We start from the raw sequence: 13,746 nt of genomic DNA, 5'->3' as shown, positions 1-13,746 counted from the left end.
AACAAAATAAACTTGATTTTCTGTGACCTTTTGAAAGGAACCACCAAACACATGTAGAAGAAGCTCGTAAGGCACGCAGGAGGCACACTTAACGATATCAGACAATCGGATATACCCAACGGTGTCAAATAGAAAGCAAACAACGAAGAGCCAAATCTAAGCAATGTTCATTAATCCGGCAGGCTCACCAGCCGTCAAAGCATGCACACCGCGATTGGACCGTCCAATGTCGAACAGAGAAGGTCGACTAACACCCTAACAATGGATAATGAGCACATGCCCATCCGCTGAACAAACAAAGACGACGGCCAACAAGGCACAACAGTCGGGTGGGATACACAATTGAACCAGGCAAACCGTTGCTATTACCCGACGAGCGAGAAAGCGCACACAAAGCATAAATGCTCGCACGAGGCGTACTAGCTGGGTGGAGTACACAGACGAAGCAAGCACGACGCTCATGTTCACCCGACGACTAAAATGATGGACCAACGCAAAATACGTCGGATGACCAAGGCCTGCGGCCGACATGTCATGGCCCCCCATGTCACTGGGAAGTGATGTATGGTTACGCAACCGGACGGCACGAGGAACACCACACGGGCAGCGAGTGCGTCGCTGACGGATCGGACGGTGTGGAGGCCGCCACCCTAACAACGGGGCGCGGCATGGATGGATCGGACGGCACGGTGGAGCGTCGGAGATGCGGATGCCCCGGGAGGCGGGTACTCGAGCACCGTTGTCGTGCCTAGCTTCGCTTGCTAATAGTTGCAACCGTCTGGCAACTCCGACTAGTTGGCCCATACCTTCCTTTCTACCTTAGCCACCAAGGCTTCCATTCCCGTGACGAAGCAAAAACCTCCTATAAAACACAGCTCTCCCGAACACGGATCAAACGGCTCCGGAAAAACACCCAAAAAAGGCGGCGGAAAGGGGAAAAGGAAGAACATGGACGGGCACGTCGGCCAGTTCTTCGAGTCGGTGAGCTCGATCTTCCGCGGGAGCGACACCCTCCCCGTGTGCGACCGCGACATCATCGCCGTAAGCGCCCCCTGCCCCCCGCCCCTTCCTCGAGAATCCCCATGGACGCCTCTGGCTCGGACCTTCTCTTACTCCGCTGTGTACTCCGCTCTGTTGCTGGCCGCTTGTTTGGGGATCCAAATTTCCGCTGGAGTGTGCGGGGATTCACGAATTAAGCGCGTTTTGAGTGACAGTCCCTGCCGGCTTGTTAGTTCTAGCGCCAAGGGGAATTGCGTCCCATCATGGGGATTTTGTGTTTGGGCGGAATCGACACTGCTGCGCTTTACTCTTTGTTTATCTAAATCGGTGCCTGTTAAGCTATTTCCGGTGGCGTTAAGGGGTCATGTTCAGCAACCAGACGTTTTGTGATTTTTCTACTGCATTTGATTACTCAATTCCATGTGTCAACCTAGGGCAACCATTATCGGACTGATTGAGCCTGGCTTGATGTCTAATTGCGTTGCGTTTGCGGGCGAATTTCCGGAATGTGCCTGGGTTTACGTAATCAGATGCATTTGGACAACCCGTGCCACCATGCCAGACCTTGATTCTCAGCGGATTGCAGGGAAATTTGGGCGTGGTCATGTGGATTTTCGGGGTCTGCCGAATCCCCAGTTCATGCTGTGCTTTCGTCTATTCAGAGACGAGTCTTGTTATTTCGTTGACTGTGGCGCTAAGCGAACAAACATTATAGGCATTTGATGTTACTTTAACTGATCAATTGATTCTGAGACCAGATCTTTGTCTTCCGTTGAATCCTTTCCACCCTCACACTACTATATATGTGATGTGAAGCTTAGGTGACCATTATTATTTTTGTATGCTTCCATATCCAATTGGATTGTACTTGATCATGCACTCCTTTGTGTTTGTCTAATCTATTATTGTACGCACTTTTGTGTCAGGGTTGTGAGACAGAGGTTGCTGAGGCTGCAAATGAAGAACAGAAGAACGACAGCCTCATGAGACTGTCATGGGCGCTTGTTCACTCTAGGCAGCCCGAGGATGTCAACCGCGGCATTGGAATGCTTGAAGGTGATGCATCCATTCTATATACTGTACTTAACAGTTTTATTATCCAAATTTGTTAATGATGATAGGATTTGACTGACTTGAGTAGTAGTACTTTACTACTTCCAAGATATGAGTGTTCATCGTATTTTCTGAAAATTTCCTTTGAAATAATGCATATGCCTTGGTGAACTAAATAGGAGTCATGTGGTACTTGAGTTATTTGTGTGTTTGTTCCACATGTTCATTTTGATTTTTGTTTCATATTGGTATATTCTGATTCTTCAGTTTTCATCAGTCGAGTGCCTTTTCTTAGAATCTATCACATGAGAACATTTGTTAAGTTGGAGGGCCACACCCACATGGCTGTCATGGCATGTTGAGATGCTGTACATGTCTTGAATTTTGAGTTCTGATCTTCTCTTTTATGTATAGATTCGGAGCATCGACTACTGTATTTGACTGTGCTATTTTTCTCTCTTCTTAAAGTGATAATGCATAAATCTTATCCGTGTTGTTGTGAAGATATAAACTGTCCTGCCGTGTGGATGGATGTCCATTGCAGTGGTCCTATCAGTCTTCTAACAGCCCCGTCACCTGGAAAACCAATTATAGTGTCATTAATATGTGATTTCCATTGCTTAAAGTAAAACATCCTACTTAAATGTAGGCTGTGCTCATCCTAGGCTTCCAGTCTTGCACATTCATTTGAATCAAGCCAATCCTACTTATTGTAGCATTTTGTTTCTCACTTGACAGTTGTACTTTTCCTATCTGAACTTGCCGCTTTCCCTGGGGCAGAACTCATGATTTGTGTTGGCATTTCTCAGCTTCTTTCGGCAAGTCTAACAGTCCGCTACAAACAAGGGAGAAGCTCTATTTGTTGGCTGTTGGACACTACAGAAATGGGGATTACACAAGAAGCCGTGAGCTTCTGGAAAGATGCTTAGAGGTTTGATTACTCAACATATCATTTCATTTATTGCTACCATCATTACCATTATGGAAAGTTTTACTTAATTAGGAAAGTTTTCCGGGGTATTAATCAAGGCAATTGAGAGAGTTTAAATGTTATCTTAACATTGTGTTTTTATTTCCTTATTAGAAAGCAAGCCCAAAGTAGGACTCATATATGGGTTTGTTATGACCGGCATAGGGGCTTAGCCCAGTGGGTTATGGCCCAAATATCTTAATTAGGGGCTTAGCCCAATTATCTTATCGTATTAGGATCGTTTGCTTAGGAGTCAAGTAAACCTCTCTATATAAGGAGAGAAGATGTATCAATCTAATCAAGCAAGAAGCAATCATAATTTGCTCGGCTTCCCTTAGGGAGCCGGGAGACCTAAACCCCCCCTCCTGCCTTCGCCGCCGCTGCTCCCGTCGCAAGGACGGCGCCACGCCGCCGGCCGCCGCGCACCAGCCCTCGTCCTTCCCCCTCCTTCCCATACAACCTATGCCCTAGATCTGGTAGGGCCCTAGCTCCTACCAATTTGGTATCCAGAGACTCGGGCTCGATCATGTCTTCGTCAACGCCAACGCCGCCGCTGCCAATCATCACCACCGCACCGCTGACCACCGCCGGTTCCCCACCGCCGCCGGCCCCGGTCACCGTCACCACTGCTGGTTCCCCCACGCCGCCGGCCCCGGTCACCTCCGCTGCGCTGACAACCGCCGTTTTCACGCCGGAAGAAGTCACCAACATCTTGCGGGATCTCGTGACGGCCGTCCAGAGCATCCATCTGTACCTGGCCGGGCCGCCCGCACCTCCGCCGGCTGCGACTACCGCCGCCTACAGCCACCCCGCGCTGCCGTGGCCGTCCCAGGGCGCGCCTGCAATGGGCGGGCCACCGCTGCCGCTGTTCCAGGCGGGGCACCCAGCGGGTCGCCTCCGCCGCTGCTGCACCTGCCCTGGTACTCGGTACCTGCAGCGATCGCCGGGGCCCATCCGCTCGCCCTAGTGCCGTCCTGGCCGCAGTGGCCCGCGCCGGTTCTCACGGCGCCATCGGCGCCCGCCCCAGCGCCGCAGTGGCCGCAATGGCCCGCGCCGGTCCCAGCCGCACCAACCGCGCCGCCCGCGCCGGTCCAGCTGCCGCCCAGCTCCAGACTGGGCCAGTCCACACCGGGAGGCCTCCCGATCCAGCAGGTCCGGTTTCCGCCGTCACCGTCCCAGATCCTGGCCTGGTTAACCGGGACGTCACCACCGCCAGTTTACACGGAGGCCAGGGACCCACCGGTACCCACGCTGCAGTCTGGGGCCTCGTCTGGCTCCGCGGGGGCCTATGACGGTCTCCCCACCGTTGACCGGGTGCCGTCATCATCACTGCTCCGCACCGTCGAGTCGGTCGGCCATGGCGCGCCGACCCAGACGCCGCCACGGTTCGCCAAGATCGACTTCGCCACTTATGACGGCATGGAGGACCCGCTTAACTGGCTCAACCAGTGTGAGCAGTTTTTCCGTGGACAGCGCACGCTCGCGTCGGAGCGCACTTGGCTGGCATCCTACCACCTCCGCGGTGCAGCCCAGACCTGGTACTACGCCCTTGAGCAGGACGAGGGCGGCATGCCCCCTTGGGAGCGCTTCCGCGAGCTCTGCCTCCTTCGTTTTGGGCCCCCGATCCGTGGGAGCCGCCTTCCCTTCACCTCCACGGTTCAGGACTTCGCCGACCGTTTCCAGGCCCTGGCATGCCACGCGTCGGGCGTGACTGCGCAGCAGCGGGCCGACCCCTTTGTCGGTGGACTTCCGGATCACATCCGCGTGGACGTGGAGCTTCAGGGACCCCAGGATATCCAGACGGCCATGTACTACGCCCGCGCGTTCGAGCGCCGCGCGGTGGCCGTCCAGCAGGAGTCACCGTCCCGGGCCACTGGGTCGCTACCCTGGCCAGATCCCGCTCTGGGTCGGCCTGTTCAGGCTTCCGCGGCACCCCTCGCCGCGACCGCGGCGCGCCCGTTCCGCCGGCTCACCTCGGCCGAGCTACTCGAGCGTCGCCGCCAAGGGTTGTGCTTCAACTGCGACGAGCCCTACACGCCCGGCCACGCCTGCCCGCGACTCTTCTACCTGGAGGTTGCAGACTACATTCCGGAGGACGCCGTCGCCGCCGACCTTGCCGCCCCAGCTGTCGCGAAGGTGTTTGACGCTGGTTGATCACCTCAAGGAGTTCAGCAAGCGCTTCCCCACCTTACAGCTCGAGGACGAGCTGTTTGTGCAGGCGGGGAGAAGTGTTATGACCGGCATAGGGGCTTAGCCCAGTGGGTTATGGCCCAAGTATCTTAATTAGGGGCGTAGCCCAATTATCTTATCATATTAGGATCGTTTGCTTAGGAGTCAAGTAAACCTCTCTATATAAGGAGAGGAGATGTATCAATCTAATCAAGCAAGAAGCAATCATAATTTGCTCGGCTTCCCTTAGGGAGCCGGGAGACCTAAACCCCCCCTCCTGCCTTCGCCGCCGCTGCTCCCGTCGCAAGGACGGCGCCACGCCGCCGGCCGCCGCGCACCAGCCCTCGTCCTTCCCCCTCCTTCCCATACAACCTACGCCCTAGATCTGGTAGGGCCCTAGCTCCTACCAGGGTTATGATCATGTTTACTAATTTTCTGAAAAATGAAGGCATTACGCTGGAAAACATGCCATTAGACAATTACAATATGGAATTACTTCATTTTGTATAAACTGCTACCGAATTGGCTGAATGTAATGTAATTTTCTTTAGTAAAGTTTTGGTAATGATAGTTTGACTTGTTATGTTTAGTCTATAGCTTTACTTTGTATCCTTTATGGCATGCTCCTGAATTTGAGGCTAAATTGCTAATCAATGTGCACTATCACATGTTCTCCAGGTTCAACCTCACTGGAGGCAAGCTCTTACTTTGGAAAGGCTCCTTGAAGAGAAAACCAAAAGAGGTAGGACATGTCATTGGACATGCAGTGTCCCATCTCATACTATATAGATGAATGCACAGTATTTTGATTTCTGCAATCTCAGACTATTAGATAAAAATAGTGTAAATTGATTTTTAATTTGCTACCATTTACTGTACATGTCGAATACACTACTACAACAACAAAGCCTTTCAGTCCCAAACGTACTGGGGTGGGCTGGAGTTGAAATCCATAAGATCTCGAAATCTAATCATGGCACCCCTGTCCATTGCTAGTTGTTTGGTGATATTTCAGTCCTTCAGGTCTCTCTTCACGGACACATGTCAAATACACTAATCAGGGCAAATGTTCTTTAGTAGCAAATGCTCTTCTAGTATACTGCGAGCATAGGACCTCCCAAGCCCATTGCTGTCAGCGGGCACCCAATAAAGTTGAGAAGGATCAACAAATGATATGTTTATACAAGTCTGTTTCTTCACATGCCACGAAATTAAATGTTGGGCCATGCATCCTCTAATTATTTGACATACGTAACACTTGTGATCTGTACCACTTGGTTCCTTTGGAAGAATTAACATGACTGACTGATGTTTAAATGCAGATGGTATGATTGGCATGGCCATTGTGACTGGCGCCTTTGGACTTGTGGGGCTTGTTGCTGGTGGAATCATAGCTGCTGCTTCATCGTCCAGGAAGAAATGAGGCTCCGGTATGCAGTGAATAAGATGATTAGATGAGCAAGAACCTGATGTAAAGTTGCGTAATCTTACCTTCGCACTCTTGCAACCACGCATGTGCGCACTTATCCTTTTCCTGTCCTGTTTCCGCGGTGGACAACCAACCTTAATCACACTATGAGTTCTCATGTTACGACATTTCCACCGTTGGATCGAAGAATGCATGTTAAGTAATGCTAGATCATAGACTGTTGCCTCGGTTCATATTATTCTGATAATCCATCTTACAAGCATAAGAGGAGCTGCTCCTTGTGCCAACGGAAGATGTTGACGCGAAAATTTCAGAAGAGCATAAGATAATTGTAGAATTATTTTGGTTTGTGCTTTTACAATTTGATGACACAATGTTCCCAAACAAACAACATGGTATGGTCTAGTTTCTCGTCTTGTGGTAGTAATGAAAAAAATTCTTTCAATCTTCACTCCTTCCCTACCAAGGCCAACAAGATATCCATGTAATACCCCGAGGTATCACCGACGACGTCGTCTGTTACGGTCGTCTTGAATCTGACCCTGTACTCTTGCTTGATCTTCTCCATGTCGATGTCGGCCCTGGACACGATTGCCCTGGTGAGTGTGTCCTCGTCCGTTCCAAGTCCTAAGATGGAGTACCTGATAACCTGAACAACGAACATACAGTGAGGATTCATCTCATCTCCCACACCACAGGATCAGTGAAAATTCCCACGTGTTTGATTGATCTGCGTGCCGTGACGTACCTCTGCATAGTGCTTTTCAGGAGATGTGAGGCACCAGACAGCAATCTTGAGCATCCTTGCAAACTGGCTGCTGCTGTACTGCTTCATGTCCTGCAACAACAACAGCAGCAACAGCAACAAGAACAAGCGCTTCAGTTCACCAGTTGGATCCGTACTACTATTAGTTAGACAAAAAGAGGTGATAATTAATAAACCTCTTCGATGTCGCTGCCATGTTGTTCCTTGTAGCACCGGAACGTGGCTGCGAGTTGCGACTTGCTCCTGGTGCTCACGATCCGGACGACCTCGCCGCCGTGCGGCTGCTTCTTCCTCCTGACGGCCTCCGCCAGCTGCGCGGCCTCCAGCTTGGCCACGTCCATGTCCACGCTCTCCTCCGCGCACCGGTACGACCTCACCAGGCTCACCAGCAGCTGCAACAACCAAGAAGCAAGCACCCAGGAGCCAGGAACATTATACTAGACATACTACTACTCTGGAATGGATTGCTCGGTTCTTTTCCAGGAGTGGTCACCTTCCTGAGCGGTTCTTGGAACGCGGAGCAGGCGGCGACGTCCTCCTCCAGGGAGGATCCATGGAGGGACCGGTAGGCGCGGCGGACGGCGACGAGGTGTTCCGGCGTGGCGGCGCATGCGGCCTCGATGAGCACCCACGCGTCCCTGTCGTCGCCCCGCCTGCCCAGGGCCTCCCTCACCAGCTTGGCGTCCCTCTCCGCCGGGTCCGTCGCCAGCAGCACCATCGCTTTCTTAATTATATCACCAGAAATGAAATGAGTACAAACGCAGCAGCACATCGTCATCATCCGTGCTGCAGCACAGATCATCACCGTGTAATACAAGCTTCCATTGATCGACTGTGGGTGTGGTGCGAGTACCTGGAAGTGGCCGGAGAGCTCGTCGTGGAGGCGGGTGAGGAGGGACTCCTTGTAGAGGCTGGCGTAGGCCCGGCGGATCTCGGCGCGCTGCGCGGCGGTTCGCCGGCTGAGGATCTCCACCAGGGCCTTCTCGTCCGTGCCCCAGCCTTGAATAAACAGAAATCGACCGGCAAACATGAGCGCTTGACACAAAACGCGCAGAAAGGAGATGATCAACATGTATGAACGTTGGTACGTTACCTTGCACGGCATTCCTGAGGCTCTCCGCGTCGGCGGCCGGGGACGGCAGGGGCGTCGGGACGGCGATGGTCGCCATCTCCCGCGTGCTAGCTGCTCTCTGCACAGAGGATGATGATTCGATGGAGGGAGCGAAGGAGGAAGGAGTTGCAAGTTTTTCTTGGTAGGTGAGAGAGCGTGCTGGCCGAGGGCGTGCAATAGGGACTCTAGATTGAACGTTTGGGCCCCGCGGTTCAGTTTTTCTTTCACCGTCTCCGATGTTTTGAGTGTGCCTTGGTCTTGTTTTCTTTTGGTAGGATATCTACTGTTTAAAATAAACACAACAACTAGATGTAAGTCGCCTGAAAATAGAATTTGGGTCAGTCGATTTTCGTTCTTCTTCTTTTTTCGAGAAACTTTCAATCTATTCATGTTCAATCATGGCACTACAAAGAACAACATAGGTAACAAAAAATACAACTATGTCCATCGACCACCTAGTGACGACTACAAGCAGTAGAGCAAGCGCGCCGCCATCACCGCCTCTCCCTTGTCGGAGTCGGGCAAACCTTGTTGTAGTAGACAGTCGGAAACTCGTCGTGCTAAGGCCTCATAGGATCAGCGCACTAGAGTAGCAACCAAGCCGATGAAGAAAGTCGTAGATCAGAAGGATCAAATCTGTAAACACATAAACGAAGACGAACGGACACCGGATCCAAATAGATCCACCGAAGACCAGCACCGACTGAATTCCGCAAGATCCGACGGAGACAAACCTTCACACGCCCTCCGACGATGCTTGACGCACCATCGGGGCGGGGATAGAACGTGGACATTATTCCTACCAAGGGACATATCGCCGCCGCCACACAGCCCAACCAAGGCGCTGACTCTAACAAAAACGAGAACAGGGTCCCTCCCGCCGGCGAGGGGCCGAGATCCTCCGCACCTCCATGGCCTAGAGACCATAGGAGATGGGACAGACCAGCGACGGCGCCGATGGAAGGAGAAGAGTTATTCTTGTGGAGGAGGAAATAGATCTATATCTTGCGTAGACGTGCGTAATATTTTTGAGGAAGAACCGCCTGAAAGAGAGATAAGCGAGGCAGCCGCCAGAGGGAAGGAAGAAACAATCGCCACTCGCCGGAGAAGTTACCTCGTGATCTATCTTAGGGTGGCAGGCTGCCCCATGATCTATCCTAGTGGCAGGTTGACCCCATGATCTATCTTAGTGGTGTTGGGGGTAGGGGTGCAGTTCATCGGAAAAATTGTTCATGGTCGAGGTTAGAGGGATGGCCGGGGGTGACGGCAGCACGGCGGTGGAAGGCGGTTAGGGGGAGCGGGGGCGAGGCTGGCGCGGGCCTCGCCACGGGCGGCGGCAGCAGGCGGTTAGGCCTGTGGTAGATCGTCGGTCCAGAGGTAGAAGATGAACAATGAATTGTTTTGGAGGTTGAAGAAGATTATCTGGCCATCCATCTTGCATCCAACGGCTCGATTTTCAGTCACATGACATCTAGTTAGTCACATAAAAATGATGTATAAAAGAATAGTGTTCTTTTATCGGTTTTCATAAAGTTCTCTTTCTTGTCATGCAAAACACTTTGTCAACCTTACATATGGCCCTCCTCCCTTTCTTCGTTTTGACTTTCCCCCTCACATCTCTGGTATTTTCATCAGTTTTTGTTGAAAATTATCTTAACTGCCCCACCTTTTGTTGACTTGTTAAATAAAATTATATTTTTGATAAGCCAATAAATTTTCATCAAATAAGTGATCATATCAAATAAAATTCTAAAAATTATTTAGCTAGGTAAATCAATCACGTTTTGCTCGGGTAGGATTTGATAAATATTTATTTACACAATCACATTAATATGGGTAGATAAATCACGGGCTAACATAATATTTGTATCTATCAAAGTAAAAAGGATCTCACATATCCCCCCTCACGAAGAAGAGAGTGAAAAATCCCAGACTGGGAAGAAGCAATGCTGTCTTCCAATTCTGAAAGGAACACTACCCGACCAGTCCTCCATTGTCACCCCTCAGGTAGGGCTGTTGAGCAATAAGATCCTAAGAAGATTATCTACCACCTACAGCTAGCTCTACTAATTAATCAATCAATCAATGCCTTTGATGTTGTCAAAGCAACCAGATCGCACTGATCTCCTCCTTAGTCCTTCACATGCAAGATGGGGCGAACCGATTGTTTTGTCAAAAATAGATCATCTGCCCTTAATACACACTGCAACAAATCTCAAGAAAAATGGAGGAGTTGCATCCGGTGGATGGTGGAACGCACGACCAAAGCGCGTTCCCAAATAGCTCGTTTTCTAATCTAATTATAATCTTTTTCTAATCTAATTATAATCTGCACATGGATGCCACGAGCACGACGGAACATAATACTATATGCGTGTGCTTTCCACGAGGATTGGGAGATGATGGATTGATTGCTAAATGAGAGATGAGAGAGAGGGAGAAACGGAAATCGTGAGTTACTGAGAGCTCTACTATGCGATGAAATATTCAACAGAAAATCGTGTGAAACGTAGCTCAAGGTTGCATTACATGGACACATCCTTACACTCGTCGTGTCCCATCTTCTGTTCTTCGTTTCATTTTTCTTCTTCTTCTTAAATTTTATTAGCGACGTCGACACATGCATGGCAGCGCTGGATTGCTTTCCTAATGAACGGCAGTCCCATGTGTTGCCAATAAATTTAGCGGGGACGTTGAACTAATTAATTCAACGATCGTGCCCACGCCTATATCTGTCCAGCTGTCGTCGTTCGTTGCTTACTGTGCAAGGAAACGTGCAGCACGAGTGGCCATCATGCACACCACCATGAATGCAATTTCTTCCGGTTGTTTTTTTATTAGCGACGCAGGCCAGGCCAGGGCGAATTCGATGCTTCTATGGAGCGGCAATCAGCTAGTAATCTCCTGCAACGTTACCCTCTCTGGATTGAATGAATTGTAATCAAGTTGGTACGTAGTAGTAACATGCATGCATGCATGCACGAGAGACGTTGCAGGAAGGATCGATGGGCAAGGCGGTATAGTATTACTATTCTAGTATAAATTAACAAGCATTTGGGCCATGCCTGGATGGTGGACGCCTGCGTGCGTCCTCTGGTATAAAGGCCAGCCGATGCAGCAGTTTCTTGCAGCACAGCCGAGCAGTAACGGCAGCACTGCAGTAGCAGCAGCTCCACCGCCGTCGCCGTCGCCCTTGCGTTCCAGGCCGCCCAGGAGAGAGCAGCAGAGCCAGAGCCAGAGCATCAAGGAGGCGACCATGGCCGACGAGCACCAGGAACTCACCAAGGCCTTCTCAGGTACGTACGGCGAACCAAATTAACCACCTGTCCTGAAACCGAACAGTGATCTCTTCTTCTTGATCGATCACTTTTGGTTCCGGATGCTCCATCGGCTATATGTTTTCGTTCGGATCTGCAGGGATGGGCGGCCTGGGCGTGGAGGAGACGGCGCTGGTGTCGGCCCTGGGGCGGTGGAGGAAGCAGCCGGAGAAGCGGTCGCAGTTCCGGAGGGGCTTCCCGGGCTTCTTCACGCCGCCGGCGGCGGCGGTGGGGGCGGGGGCGATCGAGCGCTGCTCGGACGACTACGTGCGCCACCTCAAGACGGAGTTCGCCCGGTTCAAGAACCTCATGGTGCTGTGGGCGATGCACCCGTGGGAGCGCGACGCGCGCTGGGCGCACCGCGCGCTGCACAAGAAGCACCACCCGGCGTCCGTCCTCGTCGAGCTCGCCTGCACGCGCACCGCCGACGAGCTCCTCGGCGCCCGCCGCGCCTACCACGCGCTCTACCACCGCTCCCTCGAGGAGGACGTGGCGTACCGCGTCAAGGACGCCGCCGCCAACCGCCTGCTGCTCGGGCTCGTCAGCGCCTACCGCTACGAGGGCCCGCGCGTCGACGAGATGCTCGCCAGGGAGGAGGCCGCGGCGCTCTCTGCCGGCCCCGGCGCCAAGGCCCAGAGCGAGCTCGTGGTGCGCGTGCTCGCCACCAGGAGCAAGCCGCAGCTCCGGGCGACCTTCAGGCTGTACAGGGAGCTCCACAGCAAGCCGCTGGAGGAGGAGTTCGGCGGCGAGGCGCCGTGCCTGCGGGAGGCCGTGAGGTGCCTCGAGTCGCCGGCCAAGTACTTCGGCGAGGTGATCGACGGGGCGTTCAAGGAGGGGGCGGACAAGCAGGCCAAGGCCGCGTTGACCCGCGTCGTCGTGTCCCGCTCCGACGCCGACATGGAGGAGATCAAGGAGGCCTACCTGAAACAGCACGGTGCCAAGCTCCTGGACGCCGTCGCCAAGAACACCCACGGACATTACAGGGACGCGCTGCTCGCCATGATCGGGAAGTGATCCACTGAAGCTCAGTCAGCTGGAGCCGGTCAATTTGCTCTCCTTTTTGCTATTTACCTTAATTGATTAATCGCTTTTTCGCAGCGACAGTTCGTGTTAATTATCTACTTCTTATCTTACGTCCAAATGTATGGATATCTCCACTATCCCGCATGATTGAATAAAAATAATTTTCTTTCCATGACACATTTTTCTGTACAAGTGAAATTGTATTTTTTTTAGTGAGTGAAATAAGTCTTTTAAATCATTGTTTGAAATGAGTGGAATGTGTTTTTGAAATGGATGAAACCAGATTTTCAAATGAGTAAAATTTGTGTTTTGAAATGATGAGGGAAATAAGTCTTCCGAAACAAGTGAAATATGTTTTCTGAAATTGTCGAAATCTAATATTTCTGCATGAGCGATTTTTTAAAAATGAGTGAAATAACTCTTTTGAAATGAGTGAAATCTGTTTTTCAATTTGACTGAAATCAGTTGTTTGAAATGAGTGAAAACATTTTTTCTAAATTGTGTGAAATGAGTGAAATCGCCTCTTTGAAATTAGTAACTTTTTTAGTGTGTGGAATAAGTATTTTGAACTAAATGAAATCAATGATTTAGAAAAATGTTGAATTATGTTATTTGAAATGAGTGAAATATGTTGTTTTAGACAAGTGAAATCATTCTCTTTGAAAATGATTAAAAAATTATTTGAATTGAGTAAATCAAGTCTTCTAAAATAAGTGAAAGTGTTTCCAAATGAGTGAAATCAGCGTTTTGAAATGAGTGAGATCAGTGTTTGGGATATATTCAGCACCCAGTTTTAAAGAAACGAGTGAAATCTGTTTTTTAGAAATAAGTGAAATATGTTTCATGAATTTTAAAACTATTTAAAATATATTCAAATTTGATCTTGTTTCAAAGATCTCGACATCAGAA

General features: G+C 50.7%; 3 protein-coding genes across 4 annotated transcripts; 2 read left to right on the top strand and 1 right to left on the bottom strand.

Moving 5' to 3' along the window:
- The first annotated feature begins 788 nt into the window (after nt 1-788).
- On the top strand, nt 789-6,853 carry LOC119291509 (mitochondrial fission 1 protein A-like). Its single transcript, XM_037570274.1, has 5 exons — nt 789-1,041; nt 1,926-2,055; nt 2,862-2,983; nt 5,870-5,933; nt 6,514-6,853. Exons 1-5 carry the CDS (start codon nt 949-951, stop codon nt 6,612-6,614), a joined length of 510 nt encoding a protein of 169 aa, XP_037426171.1. The 5' UTR covers nt 789-948; the 3' UTR covers nt 6,615-6,853.
- Nucleotides 6,854-6,937: 84 nt separating this feature from the next.
- Nucleotides 6,938-8,671, bottom strand: LOC119291508 (annexin D3-like). 2 transcript variants are annotated; one of them, XM_037570273.1, is made up of 6 exons: nt 8,480-8,668; nt 8,240-8,385; nt 7,880-8,110; nt 7,563-7,778; nt 7,369-7,458; nt 6,938-7,269 (listed from the first exon to the last, which is right to left on the bottom strand). In XM_037570273.1, the coding sequence occupies exons 1-6, from the start codon at nt 8,553-8,555 to the stop codon at nt 7,069-7,071; spliced, it is 960 nt and encodes a 319-aa protein (XP_037426170.1). In that variant the 5' UTR covers nt 8,556-8,668; the 3' UTR covers nt 6,938-7,068. The 2 variants fall into 2 exon arrangements, with proteins under 2 accessions (XP_037426170.1, XP_037426169.1); XM_037570272.1 differs by having other exon boundaries at nt 7,880-8,385; nt 8,480-8,671.
- Nucleotides 8,672-11,543: 2,872 nt separating this feature from the next.
- On the top strand, nt 11,544-13,014 carry LOC119291506 (annexin D4-like). Its single transcript, XM_037570271.1, has 2 exons — nt 11,544-11,793; nt 11,915-13,014. The coding sequence occupies exons 1-2, from the start codon at nt 11,559-11,561 to the stop codon at nt 12,826-12,828; spliced, it is 1,149 nt and encodes a 382-aa protein (XP_037426168.1). The 5' UTR covers nt 11,544-11,558; the 3' UTR covers nt 12,829-13,014.
- The last annotated feature ends 732 nt before the right edge of the window (nt 13,015-13,746 follow it).

The sequence above is a fragment of the Triticum dicoccoides genome, chromosome 4B, assembly GCF_002162155.2.
Source record: "Triticum dicoccoides isolate Atlit2015 ecotype Zavitan chromosome 4B, WEW_v2.0, whole genome shotgun sequence".
Classification (NCBI taxonomy): domain Eukaryota; kingdom Viridiplantae; phylum Streptophyta; class Magnoliopsida; order Poales; family Poaceae; genus Triticum; species Triticum dicoccoides.
The sequence above is the reverse complement of the archived record's forward strand: the minus strand, read 5'-3'. Positions and strand labels throughout refer to the sequence as shown.